Genomic DNA, 22101 nt, shown 5'->3' on the forward strand with positions numbered 1-22101 from the left:
AGTTCTAGACCTCTTTGGGTTTGGGTTGATGGATGAGTTAAAAACAATGTGTGTGGGGGGGTGAGTGGGCAAAGCCAGTCCTTCCAAAGTTGGGGGGGGGGGCACCAAAAAAGGGAGGGCAGTCCCAGGATAGCGCAGACTCACCTGTGTGGCAGGCCAGGCTTCTTGTGGGAGCTTCTGGAACATCTTGAAGGGTGTGTCAGGGTCCTTGTGTGTGTGTGTGTGTGTGTGTGGGGGGGGGTTAGATGCAGATGGGATTGGACAAGCAGGGGCCAAGGTGGGCAGGCTCCCCAGGAATGGCTGGGATTGGTGACGAGTAGGGGCCAAGGTGGGCGGGCTCCCCAGGAATGTCTGGGATTGGTGACGAGCAGGGGCCAAGGTGGGCAGGCTCCCCAGGAATGGCTGGGATTGGATGACCAGGGGCCAAGGTGGGCGTGCTCCCAGGAATGGCAGGGAGAAGGCTTGGATGGGGCAGGGAACCGGGGGCAGCCAGGGACCAGGAGCGGGTGACTCCTGAAGGATTTGAGTGAGGGGTGAGTCGGCTGTGTTTCTGGAATGGGAGAGTCAGGAGTCTCTCGAAAGGTCTGTTGGCTGGTTCCTTCATTGATTTGATCGTATTTACCAAGCACTTTGTGGCTCTGGCACTGTGTTGGAGCTGGGAGATAAGGAGAGAAAAGGACCAAGTCCCTGTGCCTTATGGAGCCTGCGAAAAAGAAGAGGAGTCCCTGCCCTCCTCTGTCTCCCCCAGGGCAGACCGGGGTTTTACCGCACGGGAAGGATCCTTGTTCTCTCAGGAGTCTGGGCCCCCAGTGCTCTGCTCACCCTGTGTCTCAGCTTGCTTCACAGCACTTACTGAGTGCTTGCTGTGTGCCAGACCGTGCACACGCGAGAGATGCTCGCAGATGCGGTGGTCTCTGGGTGCAGGACCCAGGAGCTGGTGGGTCCGTATCGCGAGCAGGGCCCGGTCGGGAGGAAGGGTGTGCCGGGCTGCTCTGGGTGCTTGTTGGAAGGAAGAGACGGACAGCCGGGTCAGGGAAAACCCCCCGGGGGCGTGGGTGGAGGCTTTGGGGGGCCTGTGGCCGCTGGAGCAGGAGCCAGTCGCTGCCATGGCACTGGGCTTGTCACTCAGGGAGCGTGTGCTCACCTCGACTTTGCCGTGCGCTGGGCCAGGCAGGCGGTGATGTCATTCAGCCGTCACGTGCCCACACACGGTCCCTCTGGGGGTGACGACGGGCTCTGGGAATCCAGGTTGAGGGGTGCTAGTCAGACATGGGTGTGGGTAGGTGGAAGGAGGCCAGCATCCTGGGGCCGTCGTCTCTTCACCTCGAAGCGCTGACCCAGGAGCTGCCTCGTGGGCCTGTCCTCGTCTCCCAGTTACTCCCAAGCGCACATCATCGGTATGTTTCCTGTCCTGGGGGATTTGGGGAGCACGGCGCAGGATGCTGACCGCTCACTTCTGACTCAGCAGGTGTTTCCCACGCGTCTGCCCTCAGCCGGCAGACCCTTTGCAAGTGCTAGGTCACAGGAGCATCTTGGAAAATGGTGGGGAGAAAACCCAGCAGGCACTTCCGGGCCATGGGGTACAGGGAAGTGTCGCCCCAGTTAAGGCCACTTTTCAGTCTGTCTCTGAATCAGAGGCTTCACATTCCACTCTCCTGGGCCCGCAAAGTGGATCAGAGCCTTGGGGTGTACCCCGGTTTGCACCAGTTCCAGCCTACCCCAGGCCGGGCGGTGGGGGTGGGGGGTGGTGGCTGGGACGTGGTGGCTTTGGGCTGCCCTCTTGACCTGCGCTTTTTCGTTCTGGGTGCACATTAGTGTGACCTGGGAGTTGGGGAAACATTGGTCTCTGGGTCTCGCAGGGTTGGAGACGGCCGCTCTAGGACAGGTGGGTGCCATGTGGGACAGGCACACAGGGACCGGCTGGGACCTGCACCCAAGAAGGCAACACGCCTGGGCCGACGTGCCTGGCCTTGACCAAGAGCGTCCCGGAGGCCCGACTGGGGCCCAGGTGGGGTCCGGCTTGTTCCAGCCCTTTTGCTTCCGGGACCCTGAACCCAGGATCGAGGAGAATCTGTCGTTTGTCTGGTGAACAAAGACAACCCAAGCTGTACTTGAATGTGAACCTACTTCCAGACCTGGGAGACGAATGACTTTTTTCCCCCAGGATGTTCACGACTTGTCGCTACAAACCAGGATTTGTCCTGGTGGCTTGTTGAAGAGCACGATTCTTAACTGATGAGTAGGAAATGGTACTTTAACGAAGAAAGATGGGAAGCTTGGCTCCTGTCATTTGTGGGGGACTGGCATATACTCTGGTCTAGAAATACCAGGAAGCCACCATGGATGCTATTTAACATTTAAATTCCATGCAAGTGCGGCTGTGACTTTTTAAAAATTAGCGCTGTCAAAAATCATATTTTTTGGCTCATTTAAAAAAAAATAACTATTTCAGAAACATCAAACGGAAACTAATTAAACATTTAACATTTACGCTAATGAACAGGATGGTTAAAAACGAGAAGTGAGGGGTGCCTGGGTGGTTCCCTTGGTTAAGCACTGACTTCGGGTTCAGGTCACGATCTCCCGGTTCGTGGGTTCGAGCCCCACGTCGGGCTCTGTGCTGACAGCTGGGAGCCCGGAGCCTGCTTCGGATTCTGTATCTCCCTCTCTATCTGCCCCTCTCCTGCTTGTGCTCTGTTTCTCTCTGTCTCTCAAAAATAAATAAACATTTAAAAAAAAACCCCAGGGGCGCCTGGGTGGCTCAGTGGGTTAAGCGTCTGACTTCGGCCCAGGTCACGATCTCACGGTCCGTGAGTTCGAGCCCCGTGTCGGGCTCTGTGCTGACTGCTCGGAGCCTGGAGCCTGTTTCAGATTCTGTGTCTCCCTCTCTCTCTGACCCTCCCCCATTCATGCTCTGTCTCTCTCTGTCTCAAAAATAAATAAACATTAAAAAAATTAAAAAAAAAAACAAAAAAACCCCCCAAAGAACCCAAGAAGTGAAATGCTGGTGTCATCATGTCTCCTTGCAGTATGTTGAGGTCGGTTTGCACGTGAACCTGGTGGGAGGGAGCGATTGGATGTTTGTGTCACTGGGACGGTTCCGACATAAGTATATGCGTGTATCGTTTTACATTTATGATTAGTGTTTTTATGGCATGCTAATACGGCAATTAAGTTTTCCGTAGTTGTGTCATTTAAAATTCATTGCGTACTTGAACATATTTCGTTTGCATAATTTCTAGTCTGGCTTAATTATCGAGAGGCCTCAAGTTGCATATGTGTGTTTTCCTTTCGGAGTGAGTGTCAGGAGTGTGTGCGGGGCTTTTTATTGCCCGTGCTCCCACCATGACACGCTTGCCTTTTAGAATTTCTCTTCCAGTAGTGAAGTTAGAGTCTGGGGGTTGGGAGAATGCTCGAGTCCTCGTGCACGGCCACGAAGAGTCCTTCGGTGGCACCGCATGTGACCGCTGTAGGGCTGCCCACGCCGTTCCCTGGCTTGTACCCCCTGTGGCCCCGCTGCCCTGGCCTGGCACACAGGGCCTGCCGCCCGGCCACCACGCACCTGCCCACGCTCCTCACCCGCCAGGGGCGGAGGCAGCCTGGATACAGTGCCCCCCCGTGTGCCCTGTGCAGTCATGTGACCATTCTCAGGGCGTTTGCTCTGTCCCTCCACACTGTTGTCTTCGCCACCACCAGTGCCAACCCCAGACCCACCCAGACCGAACCCAGAACTGTGTACTGGCCGATACTGTTTTTCATGAGGTCTCTCAGACATCCTCCTCCCTGGGCGCCCGGGGCCGTGGCCGTCCCTGGGGAGTGGTGACATCGTTCATTCGCTCAGCGAGCCTGCACGGGGAACCTGTGGTGCGCCCCTCAGTGTTCTGGGCGTGGGGGGCCGGAGTCCCCGTGAGCACGGGTCAAGAACCCCCTGCGGGAGCTCGAGAGACAGAGTAAGCGACATCTCTGTGTCTGAGCGTCTCTGAGAAGCTGAGTCTGGAAATACCTGGAGCCCGGGGAGGGAGGCCGAGGTCAGAGTGCTGACTCAGACGGGGCGGGGCAGGTCTGTGGGGGAAGCGCTGTCTGAAGACGGGTTACCCGCCGTAGCGTGGTCGCAGCGCTGACCAGACAGCCGCTGGAGGGAGCTGAGCTCCAGCGACAAATTGAGGCAGCCGCAGCCACGTGTCTTTGGTCCGGTGGATACGGCCTCGGCAGGGGAGGTGCTCAGGGGAGAGTTTTTGGGGACTCAGGCCCTGGAGAGTAGACTGGAGGAGGTGAGAGGCCAGCCTTGCTTCCCCAGGTCAGGGGCTGCTCCACGTCTGAGGCCTCTGTCTCAGCTGCCCAGCGCCTCCTGAGCCCTGGTGTGGAGGGGGGAGGGTCTCGGGCCCAGGGAACAGGGTGCAGAGAGAGGCCACAGGGGCTGACGGCAGCGCAGGGAGGGCGTCCGCCTCCGTGCAGGGGCGCGATTCCCGGGTGTGCTGGTGGGAAGGTTGAACTTGCCTTCCCGTGGGTTCCTGGGGCGGGCACGAGTGCAGGGCTGCGTTCGGCCTCTCTGCTTCCCGGAGCCGAGCCCAGGGTCTGAGGGTCCGGGACACAGGCAGAGCCCAGGTTGTGTGTGTGTGTGTGTGTGTGTGTGTGTGTGTGTGTGTGTGTACGTGTGTAGATGACCCCACGGGGTGGGGACCTGTTCCTGAGTTTGTGCGAAGTGAGCCCACATCCCCCGAGAAGGGCAGCATCAGGTAAGGGCCTCTCGGGCCTGGCTTTGGCTGCGGTCCGTGCTCAGGCCCTGTAACTCGGCTGCGGTGACCATTCTTGAGCCTTTACTCTTCCGTCAGTGACAACACCGCCAGCCCACCCACCAGGCAGGATTCAAGGCAGTGCTCCGGGCAGCTCCGCGCCTGGTGAGCAGTTGGGCTTTTTCTTACTCAGCTGTGGCCGTGGCTTCCTGGGGATAGGAATTGTTCTTCCTGCCAGGTGATGGCCACGGGGACTGAAGTCACAGTGAGGTCAGATGGGTGCGGTCACTCCTGGTGCTTGCCAGGAGGATGGTCTCTGACATGACGAAGCAGTGCCCTTCCTCGGGTCTGGCCATTCCCCCTGGGGTGGGAGGCCCCCTGGCAGGGACAGGGCTGGGTCCCCGACAGGGAGAGCGCCCCGTGCCGCATGGTGCCGGCAGAAGAGGTCTGACAGTGGAGGCGCCCGGGGCGGGCGGTTTCTCACGCAGGACCTGCGGCAGGGGTGCTCCGGGCACGCCTGGCACTCCTGTGTGCGCCTGGGTTATCGTTGCCGTCGCCGTTCCGAGTGTGTGAACCCATCTGCCTTTAGAACAGGAGCATCTCTCGTCTGGCCAGAAAGTAGAGGCACGCACGCGGGAGCATAGCCACCGATGCTCAGCGGTAGAAGCTCCCACCGTCGGGGTTCCCTGTGTTGTCAGCGGGACCCTCTGGCGAACCTGCCCCTTCCCGACCTGTTGGAGTTGAGGCAGGTGCCCCTCGTCGTGCTGCTGAAGGGCGGGGACTGGGCTCCCAGACCGGAAACTGCTGTCCTCCCTGGTGGGTTGCTTGGGAAGAAGCATCGGGAGCCTTCAGTATGCCCGGTGTGGCCTTGGACGAACAGCTTGCTTGTGGGGATTTTGCCTCAGGAAGAAGTCAGACGTGGCTCAGAATACCAGACAAGGGAAAAGATTGTCACCCTGTTCAGAACGAGGAAGGTTGAGCATAAACACGTGCAAACACAGGTACATATGGCGGAAGGCCTTCGGGTTGGCAGACTTTCTGGAAGAGGCTGGGTGGCGGTGTTGCAGGACAGATTTCAGCGCCTGGTGACCGCTCAGCTCTGCCGATGTAGAACACCAGCAGCCCCGCGTGGTTCGGACCCGAGGACAGCGGTTCCCAGCGTGCTGTCCTGTGCCGGCCCCGCCGGAGGCCACTACTTAACGACGTTGGGGACACGGTCGTGATTTCAAAGTGCGATGTGTACGCATGGCAGGTTGGATGAAGGACATTTTCTTACAAAGGGCACGAGAAGGACTAATCATAAAAGATTAATAAATGGGGCCACATTAAAGCTAGGAACTTGTCTTCATCAAAAGACATCATTAGCGGGAAGAAAAGGCAAAGCACGGGGAGGAGGAGTAGAGACTTACGGAGGACTCCCCCGTGGAGTGTGACGTGCCTGCAGATGAATACGACCCAATAGAAAACCGGGCTATGCTCATCCACGCGTTTCCCGGGTGTGGACGCAGAACAGCTCCGCCAGTCTTCTGGGAAATGCAGAGCGAAGCTACCTTCTTTTTGTCTTTTTAAAGTTTATTTATTTTGAGAGAGAGAGTGAGCGCGCATGTGCATGAGTATCAGAGGGGCAGAGAGAGAGGGAGACAGTCCCAACCAGGCTCCGCTTAGCACAGAGCCCGACTTGGGGCTTGAACCCAGGAACCTCTAGATCACGAACTCGGCCGAAGGTAAGAGCTGGACGATTAACTGACCGAGCCACCCAGGTGCCCCAAAGCTGCCTTCTGACAGAGACCACTGCAGGCCCATCGGGATGGTTAAAAAGAAAAAGTTTGTCAACACCGAGTGCTGGCAAGGATGTAGAACTTGCCACAATACCTCCAGTGGGAGTGTAATCACTTCGGAAAATTCTGCAGCAGAACTTATGAAAGGTGGGCATGGCCAGTGGTTCGCCTCCTTGGTAAATATCTAACAGAATGCACGTCATGGGCCGTGAAGGGCAGGAACGAGAATGTTGAGAACACAGAGTGGGAGCAGTCCACACGTCTGCTGACGGTAGCATGGGATTTGTACGCGGGAACGCACAACAGTGAAAGCTCTTCTTAACATGTTCCAAACATGAGTGAGCTTTTCAAATGTAATGTCGAGTTTGAGCGGCCAGACAGAAAAAATGATTCCATTTGTAGAAGGTTCAGAAATAGGCAGCATTTACCCGGTGTTAGAAGTTAGGGACTTATTAGCTCCGGGGAGGAGGTGAAGGACAGTGGTCAGGAGGCTCCCAGGGGCCTCGAGCCATGTGTGGTTATGATAATTCCTCCCGCCGTTTGGATGGCGCGTGCTCGCGTGTTATATTCCAGTATGTGTTTATGGACAAGAGGCTTAACGGTGTGACCCCGGTGTGTGAAAGCAAACGTATGCAGGAGTGTCATTGAGAATCGATGCTCCTAGAAATGCCTCGGGGAAGCAAAGGGGACGGATGTGCTCGCACAACTGAGAAGACGTGGTGGGATTCAGGCCGACCTCGTCAAGGCCAGTGACTCTCCCAGCTCAGCTCTGCAGGTCGGCTCTTTGTGACGGACCCACAGCCTGTGGTTCTCCCGCATGGCCACAGGGCAGCTGCCACAGCTCCAGTCTCTGCACATTCTCCCCGATTCGCAGGAAGAAGCAAAGAAAAGCCGTGGGGCTTGCCTTCTGTGCCTGCATTGGGTCCCCTCTCTGCCTCTGAGCCTGTCAGCCCCTGTGGCCAGTGGGGTGGCCCATCAGGGACGCTCCTGAAGGAAGGGGTTGAGAACAGGGATGTGTGGTTCCTGGAGGATCTTCGGGGCTCTGTGGAAACAAGGGAGGTATAGATGTTCAGCAGCAAACACAGGTCTGCTGCAGATGTGGGAGCATCTTAAAGGCGGAAAATACCACGTGGGATTTATTTGTTCACTTGCTCATACATGAATTCACTTAATGAAAATTTGGCTGCCACGTGGCTGGCGCGGTGAGGGGCTGGCTCTGTGGGGGTCTCGTGCCAGGAGCAGCTGGAGCCCTGAGGGACCAGCCTGGCCTCGGGGGTTGGGTCAGGCGTCCTGAAGGAGTACCGTCGAAGAGACGCTGGACGGATGAGCAGGAGGTAGCCAGGTAAAGCTTCAGAACATCCAGGGAAGAGACCAGGAGGAAATCTTTCCTCTGTAGGACAGAAGAAGCACTCAATATAAAAGAAACACTTTGTAAGTTGGATTGCATGGAAATTTAAAACTTAGGCTGTTTGAGACAAGGAGGCAGGGCCCAGCTTAGGAGAATATAATCTTAATGTGTATTCGCTTCTAGAAGACAGAACCGTAAAACTCACTAGGAAGATAACCTGGTTTAAGAAATGGGCAAAAGATTTGAACAGACACTTCACCAGAGAAGAGAAGCAGTGGCGGCTGGGTACGTGGGAAGATGTTGAACATTGTTAATCATCGGGGATGTGCGATTAAAGCCACTCAGTAGAATGGCTGATATTTATTTTTTTAAGATTTCATTTATTTATTTATTTTAATGTTTATTTATTTTGAGACAGAGAGAGAGACAGAGCATGAATGGGGGAGGGGCAGAGAGAGAGGGACACAGAATCCGAAGCAGGCTCCAGGCTCCGAGCCGTCAGCACAGAGCCCGACGTGGGGCTCGAACCCACGAACCGTGAGATCGTGACCTGAGCTGAAGTCGGACGCTTAACCGACTGAGCCACCCAGGCACCCCGATTTTATTTTTTTTTAAAGTAATCTCTATACTGAGCATGAAGCTTGAACTCGCAGCCCTGAGATCAAGAGTCACATGCTCTGACTGAGCCAGCCAGGCACCCCCAGAATGCTAATATTTAAAGATGGACAGTACAGGGTGCCTGGGTGGCTCAGTCAGTTAAGCATCTGACTTTGGCTTGGGTCATGATCTTGCGGTTCATGGGTTCAAGCCCCACATCCGGCTCTGCTGACAGCACAGAGCCTGGAACCTGCTTTGGATTCTGTGTCTCCCTCTGTCTCTGCCCCTCTCCTGCTTGTGCTCTGTTTCTCTCTGTCTCTCAAAAATAAATAAACATTAAAAAAATTAAAAAAAGAGAGGCACCTGGGTGGCTCAGTCGGTTAAGCATCCGACGTCAGCTCAGGTCACGATCTCGCGGTTCGTGGGTTCGAGCCCCGCGTCGGGCTCTGTGCTGACGGCTCGGAGCCCGGAGCCTGCTTCGGATTCTGTGTCTCCCTCTCTCTCTGCCTCTCCCCCACTTGCGTTCTGTCTCTTGTATCTCTCAAAGATGAATAACTATTAAAATATTAAAAAAGAAAAGACGGGCAATACTATCAGGGAGGGTGTGGAGCATTTGAAATTCTTATCCTCTGTTAGCTGGAGTGTGAAACCACATCATCTCTTGTGAAAGGTCTGGCAGTTTGTTAGGAAAGGAAACATGTACATGTGCAGGGAGCCAAGACTCCACTCCTAGGTGTTTAACCACGAGAGAGGAAAGCTTGTAGCCATAAAAGCCTTGTACGAGAATAGTAGCAACAAGCTGTATTCATAGTAGCCCCGAACTAGAAACACCCCGGGCGCTCGGCAGGAAGTGAGTGGCCGGCAGGCCGCGGGGTCTCCGTGCGGTGGAGAAGTGAGCCGAGGGATGGGTGCCGGTCCCCTCGTCGGTTTGGAAAAATCGCAAAGACGCCAGGCCGAGCGGACACAAAGCGCGGGTCCCCGAATGATTCCATTTGCGTGACGTTCTAGGCCAGGCCGGGGCGGTCCGCGAGGAGTCGTGCGGCTCCCTGGGCTCTCCTGATTGAGAGGGGGATGAGCACAGGGGAAGGTTTTGGGGAGACAGAGATTCTCCACGTCTTCACGGGGGGGCCGTAGTGACGCAGCTGTGTACCCTTGTCAGATGTCATGGAAGGGTTTACTTGAAAGAGGCACATTTCATCTTACGTGTGACATGTCGGTAATGTTGATTTAAAAAGCAGAAGCAAAGAGGGGCGCCTGGGCGGCTGTCGGTTAAGTGTCAGACTCTTGATTTCGGCTCAGGTCCTGATCTTATGGTTCGTGGGTTCAGGCCCTGCGTCGGGCTGTGCGCTGACGGTCTGGAGCCTGCTTGGGGTTCTCTCCCAAGCCCTCTCCCTCCGTCTCTGCCCCTCCCCTGCTTGGGCTCCCTCTCCCTCTCCCTCTCAAAACAAAAAAATAAACTAAAAGCTAAAGAAAGCAGAAGCAGCGAAATAAAAAGCACGTACAACACCGACAGTCTGGCCCTGGAGACTGGGCTCTTCGTGACCACCCTGAGCCGCCTGGTCCTTCTGGGTTTGAGTTCACTTTATGTCCTGGGATTGCGGCTACCAGTCGCCCACGAGTCTTTGGAGAGAGGAGGAAATCTGCATGAGCGACGATCTCTCCAGATGTGCGTACGTGTGTGTGTGTGCGCCCACACATGCACATGCCTGTGTGTACGTTGTATGTATGCATGAGCACACACGAGCACCCGCATGTACTCTGGTCAGAAGACCGTGCAGACTTCCGAGTTCTCTGAGGCACGCGAGCCGTTTAGAACCAGAGGTTCATCTCAGTCCTGTTCTCGAAGAGCACGGAGTTCAAGCCTGGCTTCCGTCTGACTCCCACTCCTGTGGCCACGGGTCAGGTTTGGCGGGCGTGGTGGAGGCTGTGAGCGTCTGAGCCCGAGCCGCCCGTCCGGTGCCTCGGAGGCCGCCTCCCTGATGTGCTTCGTGTCCGTTTCCGCTTACCGTCCTCGTCCCCCCCGTTTGGGAGCACCACACCCAGTTAAGACCCTTTGGATTTCACACTTTGTGAGTCGGCATTAACCGTACCTACTTTTTGTTCTTGTTCTTTCTCTCACCCAGGGTTACCTTCCTGCCAACGTGGAGCGAAGACCAGCCACGCTCCAGAGAAAGCAGAAAGAATACTTTGCGTTCATCGAGCACTATTACGACTCCCGGCATGACGACGCTCACCAGGACACCTACAGGCAGGTGGGTGCCTGTCCCTCGCTCCACGTCCCGTGAGGGGCCCTGGCCTGGTGATGGTTTGCGGGAGGGGCTGTTTGCTCTGGTGCGTTCCTAACCGGGCCACGGATTTGTGTTTGCTGACGAATGAACAAGTGATGGTGTGCTCCTGCTGGTAGTGCTTTGCTCATCTCCGGTTCCTTCTATAAAAGTGACGAGGATGTTTTTAATTGGAGTTGCAGAGCGGATGCCCGAGGTCCCCTGCTGGTGCCCTGACACGTGCCTCGGGAGCCGCCCGGGCTTTCTTGTGTCAGAGAGCTGCTCTTGGGCCCGTAGGACCCGGACAGGCATGTCGCTGGACCGATCAGAGGAGGAGAGTCTCCGTGGGCTTTGTGGGCCCTGACTCTCTGGGGCACGGAGGGGTGGGGTGTGGGTAGACGAGAGCTGACTGGGCAGCTGGACTGGGGGGGTGCAGTTCATCTCCAGCAAAACGTGTAGCCAGGGTATCATTTCTGCTCCCTCGTTGAACACAAAATGGTGTAATTATGGCTTCTTGAACAGTTGACAGTGTGTATGAGGGGAAGAATCCTTACATTTGATTTATAGTTCGGAGTGCATTCAGAATTTGCTGTTAGAAAAGCTCATTGAGGACTTTGTCATTCTTGCTGTCTTTGTAATGTGTGAAATGCAGAATGGTTTGCGCTGCATTCATTCATTCGTTCATTCATTTTTGCGCTGTGTTTAAGCAAAAAGGTGGTTCTTAACTGATATCTCTGCTTCCTGTTTCTTCAGTCAGCTTCTGACTTTCCCGAGACGCGTTCGTACTGAATATTTCCTTTTGGAAACCCTCCTTCTGGGTGAAGGAGCCTTGCCGAATCTTTCTGCCTCAGATACGGGCTCTCCACATCTCTTCGTCACTTTGGTGTAGATCTGTTACACAGGTCCCAAGACAGGCCTTCCCTCCGATTGGTGACCAACAGTTCTTTAAGGGAAATGGATTCTGAGAAGATCTTCCTCATGGAGGGGAAACGGTCGAGCTTGGGGGGCGAGCGCCATGCGAGAGAGCAAGGACCCGGGAGAGGCCCTTCTGGGGCGGGGCCCTTGCCTCTGGCTCCTTGGCGCTCCAGGGCGCAAGGCGCTGCTTGCCTGGCACCCTGAGAAACGGATTTAAGATAGATTGCACTTGGATTTGGTTGGGGCAATAGTAGCTTGCCTGCTTTCTCTTTCCACTTCACTAATTCTAGGGAATGGTTCCACTTGGTATTGTTTTGGATGTGTTTTTGATACATTTTTATTCGAGGAAAAGACTTCCAAAGGATGACACCTAGCATCTATCTGTGAGATTTACCAGACTGTATTCTGTTACGAATTTCTTGAGGGAGAGTTAATTAAATACAGGTCGCATGTGTCTTTATTCAGTTACGATGATAGGTAATAAAAAGCTTCTGTGTTGTTGTGAATTCCCCAGATGTTTTTGTGATAACATCGCGGAGAAAACCGTAATCCGCGGCAGTGATGTCGGCTCGCTTTGCCGCCAAGCAGGCCCGCCTCGCGTGTCCAGCCCCTTCCCGTTGGCACAGACGGCAGGTGTAGGTACGGTGCCCACTGGCCCGCCCACCGGAGTGTGATGGCACGGGAGCCGTGTTCTGAGGGTGGCCCTTGAGGGCGCCCTGGGGCAGGGGACGCGGTCGGACTAGGGTCGTCTGGCCCCCGGTCTGGACTGCACCCCTCCCTCTCGGCACTGCCGCCCGTAGGCCCACGCTTCTTCCTTTCCTCCCCGCGTTGCTCAGGGGGCGTGGGGCTGATGGTTTCCTCCGGGCCGTCTCCTGCCCTCTCTCGCTTTCCTGCCCGCTGTCCTTCAGTGCCGCCCTGAACACCGAGTCCACTGGCCCCCGGGCCCCTCCTGGTCCTGTCCCCGGGCGGGTGCTGCCGATGGGCTGCTGGCGCCCGGGTTCTCGCCGAGGGAAGGGCTCCAGGCAGGGACCCGTCAGTGGGGAAGCAGCCGCCACGCCTCGCATCGGCACGGTTGATGGCCTCCACCTCGGGTGGTCTTCACCAGGGAAGCCTCCGGGGGATGTGGCAGGCACCTTCTAGACAAGGATGCTGGGCCCCGGGCCTCAGTCATGGTGCCCAGGCTGTCGTGCCCGTGAGGCAGAGCGAGGATGCTGTCCTGTTCCCCTGGATAGTGGAGTCCTTGTGGGCACGTACTGATGGGAACGAACCTGAACATTGGCTCCTTCTCGGCATTACGATGTGCACGTCTTCCTTCAGCCTCTGTGGCCTCCTCCTGGGTGACTGGGGACGGTGACGGTGTTGGCCAGGGGCGGACGTGCCCGTGGGACGTTGGGAGCCGGCCCGTGGCGCCAGCTCAAGCCCCAAAGGTTCTTGCTCGCTGCTGCTTGGACCTGCGGGTGTCGTCGTCTGCCGTGTCGGGGGCTTCGTTGGGGCTCTCGGGTCAGGCGGCGCGCAAGCAGGGATCGGCCGATGCTGGCAGAGGTTTTTAAGTGCTTCCTTTGAAAAGTGCCCCGGGTCCCCACGGACTCTGTGAAGTGGAGAAAAACGTGGCCTGGGCGCCAAGAAGAAGCTGTCACGGCCGAAAACTTGTCCTCTATTGATGTACCTGAATTGCTCCCGTGTCCGAGGCCGGGAATCAATGTTTGCTAATTGCTATGGATTCTGTTACTAAATAGCCGAGGGCCCGCTCTCTTCCTGATCTGGCAGCTCGTGTTTGCGCGGGAAGCGTCGGCAAGCCCTCGTGCTGGGCCCGTGCGGCTAGAACCTGCCCCCTCGAGCACTCGGCCACGGGGGGAGTCGGTACTTTCGGGGCGGGAGCGGGTTCGAGTCCCGGGTCAGTTCATCGCCGATGAGCACTGCTCTTACGCCGACATCTGTCACCTTTGGAAATAACACCTCTCTCCCTGCATCCGCAGATCCACATAGACATCCCTCGCATGAGTCCGGAGGCGCTGATACTTCAGCCCAAAGTGACCGAGGTAAGAGCCAGGATCGCAAGTTCCTGTGGACGGTGTCTCCCTGGGTCGGGGCGGTGGGTGCCCTCGGAACTAGCGACGTGGTTTGTGCGGTTGGGGTGCTTTACCCACAGCGCGTGTGCGGTGGCCCTCGAGAACGTAATCACGGACAGGAGTCGCTGTTCTGTGTGTGGCGTTGACGCGTACGGAAGACACGGGTAGGCGTGCGTGGAGTGCGCGCACGTGTCCTTCCCCACCTGCGGGGAGAGCCCCACTCACGTCGGACCCGTGGCCTTGGAGCCGCCCACGGTGCCTACCCTGCTCTTGAAGGGCCCCCGCGACGTGAGCGGCCCCCTGACTTTGTGATCCCGTGACCTCAGCCCGTGTCCCGTGGCCTTCTCTCTGCAGCTCGTGTTTTTCTTCCATATCATTTGCTAACATCCAGCTCATCTGTGTGTCCTCTTGGGCGATCGTCCGTCAGTCAAATACTGCACACTTTCTGTGGCTTTTTCCTGTCGCCGGACGTCTGGCTCGTCTGACGTGTTGTGATCAGGCCCTTCCCTGGGGCGTTGAGGAGAAGTAGAACGGTTGTGCTGGGGTGGGGGTGGGGGTGAGCCCGGGAGCCTGTCAGGCCTGGTGTCAGCGTGCTCCCGGGGGAGCTGCCCTCCTCAGACGCTCGCCTGTGGGGTGTTCGAGTCCCGCACTCCGTGTCCATGCTCTTCGTCCACGCCCCGCATCCACGGTCCGCGTCCATGCTCCTTGTTGTTCTAACTCTTGTCCACACTCCTCGTCCACGCCCCATGTCCACGTTCCATGTCCCCCTCACTCTCGTCCACGCCTTGTGACCACGCCCCTCATCCTCCTCATTCCTGTCCCGCCAGCGGGCCTTCTCCTCCTGGTCGTCATCTCCATGTCTCTCCTTACTGGTGGCCGTGATCTCTTCCTGTGTTAATGTTTCCGTGGTCCCTTTTCGGGGGGGTGCTGCCCTCTGTCTTTTGCCCATTTTTCTTGTGGGCGGTCGATCTAGTTTTTTATTGGCTGCCAATCCTAATGTGTTAGGGATTCTAAATCTTTGTCAGCTTGCACGTCACATGCGTCCTCTCCCATCCTGTGGCTGCTTCTCACTTCCTTCTGGGTGGCGTTGACGACCGGAAGGTCTTCGTTTCAGTGCGGCCGAACTTCTCGGCCCCTTCATTTCTGGTTGGCACTGCTGTGCCTTTCTTGAGAAATCTACACGTACCTTGTGTAGTCAGTCCGCTCCCATAGGTTCATCTGAAGCTTTGCTCATTTGTCCTTCACACTCCCGTTTTTCATTCGTATGTACTCACCGGCTGCTTACAAGGTGAGGTCGCCCTCCAGTGAGCTCTCCCCTGAAGTGACCTGTCAGGCCCGGCCTCAAGTGTGGCCTCCAGCTTGTCTCCCCGTGTTTGCAGCGTCCCTTCTGGTGTGCGTCCTCCTTACGCCTGCATACGTGCGTCTTTGTTCTCTGTCTTGTCCTAGAATTCAAGGGGTCTTCCCTCGACACCCACCTGCCGGCGAGTTCAGCCTCGTACCGAGTCCCACGGCTGCCGGGGCCCTGGTGCCCGTGGTCCTCTCCAGGCCTCAGGCCTGTGCGCTCCCACCCGACTCTCACAGTCAGACTCCCGGGACTTGCTTGTTCCGTTTTTGTCTTTACTGTCTGTCTGATTCGTGGCTGGGCTTGCGCGGAATCTGTAGATCAGATGGGGGGAATTGACGTCTTTATGGAACCCTCTTTGTTGTCGTGAATATGCACCGTCTCCATTTTTAGGCCATTTGTGACGCCTTTCAGTGTACTTGTAAAATTTGTCCCGGGAAAGGTCTTGTGTGTGTTTTATTAGATTTATTCTTAGTTATCACATTTTTTTGTTACTCTCGTAAATGGTATCTCTTTAAAGTGGAATGTTTTTTACTTACGGTTTGAGACACTTGTTTGCATCTCGAGTGCTCCGGCAAGCACACTTTTAAACTCTCCTGTCTCTTATATGCTTAGTAAGTTTGTTGAACGAAAATCCTGGATTATGAAAGCAGAAGTGCCTGTGGATTATAGCACACAAAAGGAGAGAATTAGTTTCCCACAGAAGCAGGCGTCTTGAGGCGGTCGCTTTTGATGGTCCTTCTCAATGGTTGTGCTTAACCGTATCTGCAAAATGAGGGAGAACATATCATGACCTCTTTTTTACTTATTTTTTTTAATGGAAAATAGAGTCTGCCACAGATCTTCGGTTTACCGTCATTTTTATATTTTTCCTACCACTTGACACGTCGCTCGTAGAGGAGAGCTGGCAGGGTCGTGGCGGCTCGGCTCAGAGGGGTCTGCCGCAGACAGCAGGCGGCCTGGCGGGACCGGGGGTGCGTTCCTGTCTCCCGCACGGGCTCCCCCTGGCGGTGAGGCGGCTTTGCCGCTGTGCTCGGCGTCACCCCCTGGGGCCCCGGCTGCCGCTGTAGCTTCTCCGCACCGCGTTTCCCTTCCACGTGCAGGAGTGAGGAGGGCGCGCCCGTCCCCTTACCGCTCTTCCCTAGAAGGTGCTCCCGGTACCTGTGCTTCCGTCCCGCGGGCCGGAACTTAGTCACGTGGCTGTACTTGACCGTCTGGAACCGGGACAGCGTGACTCGGATTTTAGCTGGTTCGTGTGCCTCGCTGACGTCTGGGCCTTCTGACCGCCCAGAAGAAGGGTTTCGGCACATCCCCCATCTACCCACACTTTCCTGTCCCTCCAGTAGGGGATGCGCAGTCCGCTCGGTTCGCCACCCGCCCCTCTCCCCCACAACTGTCCGCTTCCTCCTGTGGGCTTTCTTGAGGTCTGGTGGCCGGACAGTAAAGTGTACCCATTGTAAGTGTGCATTTAGATTGGTTTTGACACCTGTGCTTGGGACTATGACAGCCCCTTGAATCACGATAGAACACTTCCATCACCCTGCAAAGTGGGCTCGCTTCCTTTGCTGTCAGCCTCCTGTCCCCACCCCTGCCCGTGTTAAGTCCTGATCTGCTTTCCGTGTCTCTGGAGCTTTGCCTTTTAAGAATTGCGTGCAAACGGAATCCCACAAATTCCAGACTTTCGTGAGTGCCTTCTCTTAGTGCTTAGACGCGCGTGCACGTTGTCGCACTGCTGCTGGGTAGGACGCTGTTGTCGGACGTGTCCTGGCATGGTGACCCGTTTGTCGGTTGATGGACACCTGGGCTCTTTCCAAGTGTGGGTCTTCACACAAAAAAATGTGCTACAAACCTTTGTGTGGAGATCTGGTGAAGGCCCCTGCTCGCCCCTCTGCGGCAAGGACCTAGGAGCAGGGTGCTTGTGTGGTGTGAGTGGGTGTGTGTCTACTTCATTAGAGACCGCCAGACGATTCTCCAAGGTGGCTGTGACGGTCGGCGTGCCCGCCAGCGGTGCGTGGGAGGGCTTGTGCTGTATCCTTAGCGGTACTCGGTACCGGCAGGCTTTTTAATGTCAGCCGTTTCCTGGCGGGCGTGTGATGGTACCTTGCGGCTTATAACTTGCCTTTCCCTGGTGACTGGCGTGCGTTGTTACGTGTGCTGGTTTGCCACACGCGGGTCTTTGATGGAGGGTCCGTTCCGTCTGTTGCTCGCCGTTGAATTGCTTTTAGAATCTTCAGCCTGCCTGTTCTCTGGGCTAGCTCGGCCCGGAAATCCCTGTTTTATGGGAGCTCAGCTAGATTCAGGGGCCTCAGGCTCGCCTACCTGCCGAGAGGGAGGCCTGGAAGTGAGCAGAGCGGATGGAGTCGGGCTGGATGGCCGTCACCCGGCGGTTCTCGGCCAGAGAGCAGAGGCGCAGCCTCGGTCGGGGGGTCACCGCCCCCCGCCCGTCCCCACGGTGGAGCGGGCCCCAGGGGACAGCAGACCTCCGCGGTGTCTGTTTCGGCCGAGCTCTGGTGCGAGAGCTGCACGTGCCACAGAGCCAGCTGCTCCGAACAGCTGACCGGATCCCCATCTCTCCCTCGCCTGTGACCCCTGAGGGTCTGGGTCCCTCTGGGCCTTCAGACCTTACCTGGGAGGTTGCCTCATCAGACGCGCCACATGCCCGCAACGCTCTCCTACCCCATTCACGCCTGGTGTGTGCGGCCTGACTGCTTGTTCGTGACGCCACTCGCTCACCCTGTTTGTCGGCTCCCAGAGAGCAGGGCTGGGGCCCTCGCGGTGACGGTGCCCAGAGCATCTCCTGGAACCTCATGGGAGTCAGAAGATTTTGTCGAAATTGGTAATTACTGTTTTCATCCGATGTCATTGTTTGAAAGTAAAATTCGTAAGTTTTTGGCTGCTTGTTTTTTTGGTCTCCTGTCCGGTGTTGAGCTCACTCAGTCTATTACATGAAAACACACAAGTTCTGACCTGTGGGCCCGTGGCTACCATGGAGGGTGCAGTGAGTTTATTAGGGGAATGATATTCAAATATCCCTATTGGGCCTTTTCTACTGATAAGTTTACCGTCTACCAAGTGACTTTTCCTTCGTGGTTATTATATTATCTGCCCTCTGGTTATCTGCTTCTTAGAGCAATGTCACAAATTAGGGAAATAAGATGCTTTTTCCAGTTAGCCACGGAGAAGCGATGTCTCGTTACATTTAAACAGACGCGGAGGATAATGAAACATGCAGGCTTTTAAAACCACATTATTTACGTGCAATTCTTAGAATGAGCGTGACGAGCTTTCCATGGCCCTGAAGGATGGGCATTTTCTAGGCGGCAAATAGAAGCAGTCGTTCAGAGTGGACTCTTACTGCGACCGTGCGCTTGGCGTAGACTGATTGTGCCTGGAGCCGCGTGGGCCCGCCCACAGCAGGGCCGGTGGTGGCCGGGAGGAAGGCCGCCTCTGGAGGCCCCGGAGTTGGCTCTGGGGCCACATCGAAGTGGCTTTCTGACGCTCGCATCTGGAGGACCACTCCTCAGCAGCCCGCTGTGCTTGGCCGGCCCCCCGCCCCCCCCCCCCCCCCCCGCCCCCCCTCTCAGCTGAGCAGGCCAGCCTCACCTGCTCCTGCCCCGGTGACCCAGGAGCGCCCTTGTGTCTCCCGCTCCAGCCCCCGGGCGGGGTTGTGGCAACTGCCCTTTCAGAGTCCCTGTCCCGTTAGACCACCCTCGGAGGGGCGGCGGCCTTCACGCCCGTGGTCTCCATCCCTGCTGCCCGGCAGGCATCTGCTGGTGAGAGTCAGTGCATCTGTGAACCGTCTGCTGGGATTCTGGCCACGGCTGAGGCCCCCGCTGTGTCTGCTAGGACCGCGCAGGCTGTGAGGGCAGGACCCGGGGCCCTTGTGTCCCCCGGTCCCCGCAGCCTGGCGCTGGGGCAGCGGATGAGCGAGTGGCACAGTAGAGCACACGCTCGTCACGTGTGGCCGTTCTGCAGGTCCTTCCACGTGCCAGCTGACACCGGAGGGTCCTCACGGCCTGGATGCGCGTGGGTGGTGGTCGGTGTCCCACCTGTCCACGGCCTCTCACCCCTCGTCTCTTCGTTCGGGCTCCTCACTGGGCCTCTGCCCGCCAGCGGTGGGAATGCGGTTTGCGAGAGTCCAGGGAGTACTTGGGTGTTTTGTAATCAGTCCACCGAAGTCTCCTCGGACGTGTTTTGGGAATCGGGTCCGTAGATCTTTCTTCTCCTGTCTCTTTGTTTTTCTGGTAAAACCTACCAGTGCAGAGGGATTTCTGTAACGTTTATGTTCACATTTAAGGAAATAATGAAACATTAACGTATAGGTGCCCACCGTTAGCTGAAGAAAGAGCAGGAGCTAGCATCTGTGAGGTCCCCTCTGTGTCCCTCCCACACGTCTTCCGTCTCCCAGCGAGTGACTGTCTTCCTGCCTCTCTGTATGGTTTTATCACGTGTTTATATGCGTATGCATGTTTTTGCCCTTTATGGTTTTTATTTTTTAATGGGATTATTCTAAGTATATGTGTGGTTGCCCTTTATATGGCAGCATTTGGTGTTTTTTTTTCTTCCCCCTGCATTTGAGAGAGAGAGAGACAGACAGACAGAGTGCAAGCAGGGAAGGGGCAGAGAGAGAGGGAGACACAGAATCTGAAGCAGGCTGCAGGCTCCGAGCTGGCAGCACAGAGCCCGACGCGGGACCTGAACTCACGGATCGTGAGATCATGACCCGAGCCCAAGTTGGACCCTCAACTGACCGAGTCACCCAGGCACCCCAAGACAGCATTTGGTTTTAAGCGTTACCCGTCAGTGCCTGTGGTTGGAGGTCACTTCTCAGTGCTGTGTTGCGTTCTGCTGCTCAGTCTGTGCACTGAGCCCTCCAGTCTCGTGTTGCTCGAGCATTTGGGCCAAGTTCATCGCTGTGTGTTTTCTCAGGGCGTCGCTGTGCACGTGCCTCTGTGTGTGCGTGAACGCGTGCACCTGTGTGTGTGTGTGCGCACTCGTGTGTGGAGAGGCCCCGGGGGCGGGTGCTGGGATCGCACTGGGTCACACCAGGCGGTCGTGCTGGGGGAGTGTCCCATGCTGACCCTCACCACCACATGGGACTGTGAGGCCGGGTCCCCCGCTCTGGCCAGGGGTAGGAGGTACGTCCCGTTGGGCTTTTCACTTGAACCTCCGTGAGTGCGGATGAAGTATTTTTTCTTCGGTTTCTTGCCCATTTGTGTTTCTTCTCTGGTGAAGTGCTTCTGTTCCCTGTCCCTGGGGTGCTGGTGTCTGGTTGGTTCTGCCGACGGAAAGGAGTTCCTGATCTGTTCAGGGCGCGGAGTCCGTCGTGGGTGTGGATGCACCCGGGCGCCCCCTTCAGTTAGTGGCTTGTTCTTCACTCGTGGTGACGAGAAATTCTGAATTTACCGCCGCCCGTTCCCCCATCTTCTCCTTTATGCATATATGCTTGTTTGTGTCCTAAGACCTCTTTTTCAACCTCGAGATTTCAGAGAAGTCTGAGCTCTCTTCCCAGAGTTTTGAAGTTCTGCCTTTTACATTTAGCAGCACAGTCTGTTTGGAATCCACTCTGCGTGGTTCGCCGCGGTCGGCTGCTTTCTGAGCACACGTCCCTCCAGGAGAAGCCGCCCGCGCCGATCAGCTCTGTGCTACATCAGAATCCCGCACACGTTGGGCTCCTTCTGGGCTCCTCTGGGCCGCCGCTCTGTGTGTCCATCGTCCCTGTTCCGGCTTCCTCCTGTCTAGGTGTCCTGGTCTCGCTGTCTTGCTGTCTTGCAGGCCAGGCTGCCCGAGCCTGGCTGTTGTTTATGGGCCTTCATATAAATGTGAAATCAGCTCGTTATAGCTTCGTGTAAATTCTGGAAGTCACGCCGAATCTGCCGATCAGTCGGGGAGAACTCACATTTTGTTTCTGTGTTTGTTTAGCTCTCCTGATCTTTTATTTCTAGACAGTGTTCTTTTTCTTGTCTTGCATTGATACTCTCTAGAAAGGCTGTTGACTTTTGTCAGTGAACCTTCTACCTGGCAAGTCTTACCTTGTTCCCCAATTCAAGTATTTTATGTGTAGATGTGGTTGAGGCTTTACAGAAGTTAATCGTATTACTTTGTGAATAATGGCAGTTTCTTTTTTTCTGTTTTGCTATATATTTTTCTTTATTTGTTTTGTTTTGCTGTTTGTTTTTATTGTTTTTTCTTTTTTTTTGCTGGCTCAGACTTCTTACTACAACCAAACACAGTGGGGGAAGCAGGTATCCTGCTGTCACTCCTGGTCGCATTGTGCTGACTTGGGATATTTTCTCTAGGCATTACAGGTGCTCTTTATCACGTGAGGGATGGTGCCTTGCTCGTGGTTTTAAAGTCACAAATGGTGCTGAGGTTTATCAATTCCTTTCCCTGTCATCTGATAGGAGAATACATTTTTGCTCCTTTATCCTCTAAATGTGGTGGATTTTATTCCTGGCCTTCCTGGCACTGAGGCGACTGATCCGAGGTAAACGCGGGTTGTGTGGGATGGACGGGTTCAGTGACTTCAGGACCAGGTAGGTGGCCGTCTCACGGGCCACGCTGCCAGAGGGGAAGTCTGGTGGCTCCTGCATTTGAAAAATGCTTCTTTCTGACTGGCCCCCAGTCATTCTCGCCACTGTGACATGTGGCCATGTCTGTTGTGTTGAATGTTTGGTCAGGTGACAGTGACACTGTGATGTTGTGTTTGACAGTGTTGCTTCTTTTCTGTCCTTCAGTTTTGAGCGTAGTGAGACGTCTGGGTCGGCTCACCTATCAAACACCTGCCTTGGGCACAGAGTGTGGGGCATAAATCGTCACATTTGAAGGAGGTCAATGTCGAGTCATTCAAACGCCACACCATTGCTGGCTTTAAGAGAATCCTACGTTATTGACCACGTTGCGGCAAATAATCAGGGGCAGTCCTGGTGTATATTTTACGTGATAGGTGGTTGTCTTTTATTTATTTTTTAAAATTTTAATTAAAAAAATTTTTTTAATGTTTGTTTTATTTTTGAGAGAGAGACAGAGTGCAAGCAAGCAGGGGAGGGGCAGGA

General features: G+C 55.8%; 1 protein-coding gene across 3 annotated transcripts in view; it reads left to right on the top strand.

Moving 5' to 3' along the window:
* Positions 1–22101, top strand: part of TBC1D22A (TBC1 domain family member 22A) — a 297147-nt gene that overhangs the window by 87513 nt on the left and 187533 nt on the right. For all 3 annotated transcript variants that reach the window (XM_049626541.1, XM_049626543.1, XM_049626542.1), the window contains 2 exons: positions 10580–10708; positions 13612–13674. In XM_049626541.1, coding sequence (XP_049482498.1) covers positions 10580–10708; positions 13612–13674 — 192 coding nt within the window. The remainder of the gene's footprint in view (positions 1–10579; positions 10709–13611; positions 13675–22101) is intronic.

Source organism: Panthera uncia, chromosome B4 (genome assembly GCF_023721935.1).
Source record: "Panthera uncia isolate 11264 chromosome B4, Puncia_PCG_1.0, whole genome shotgun sequence".
NCBI lineage: Eukaryota > Metazoa > Chordata > Mammalia > Carnivora > Felidae > Panthera > Panthera uncia.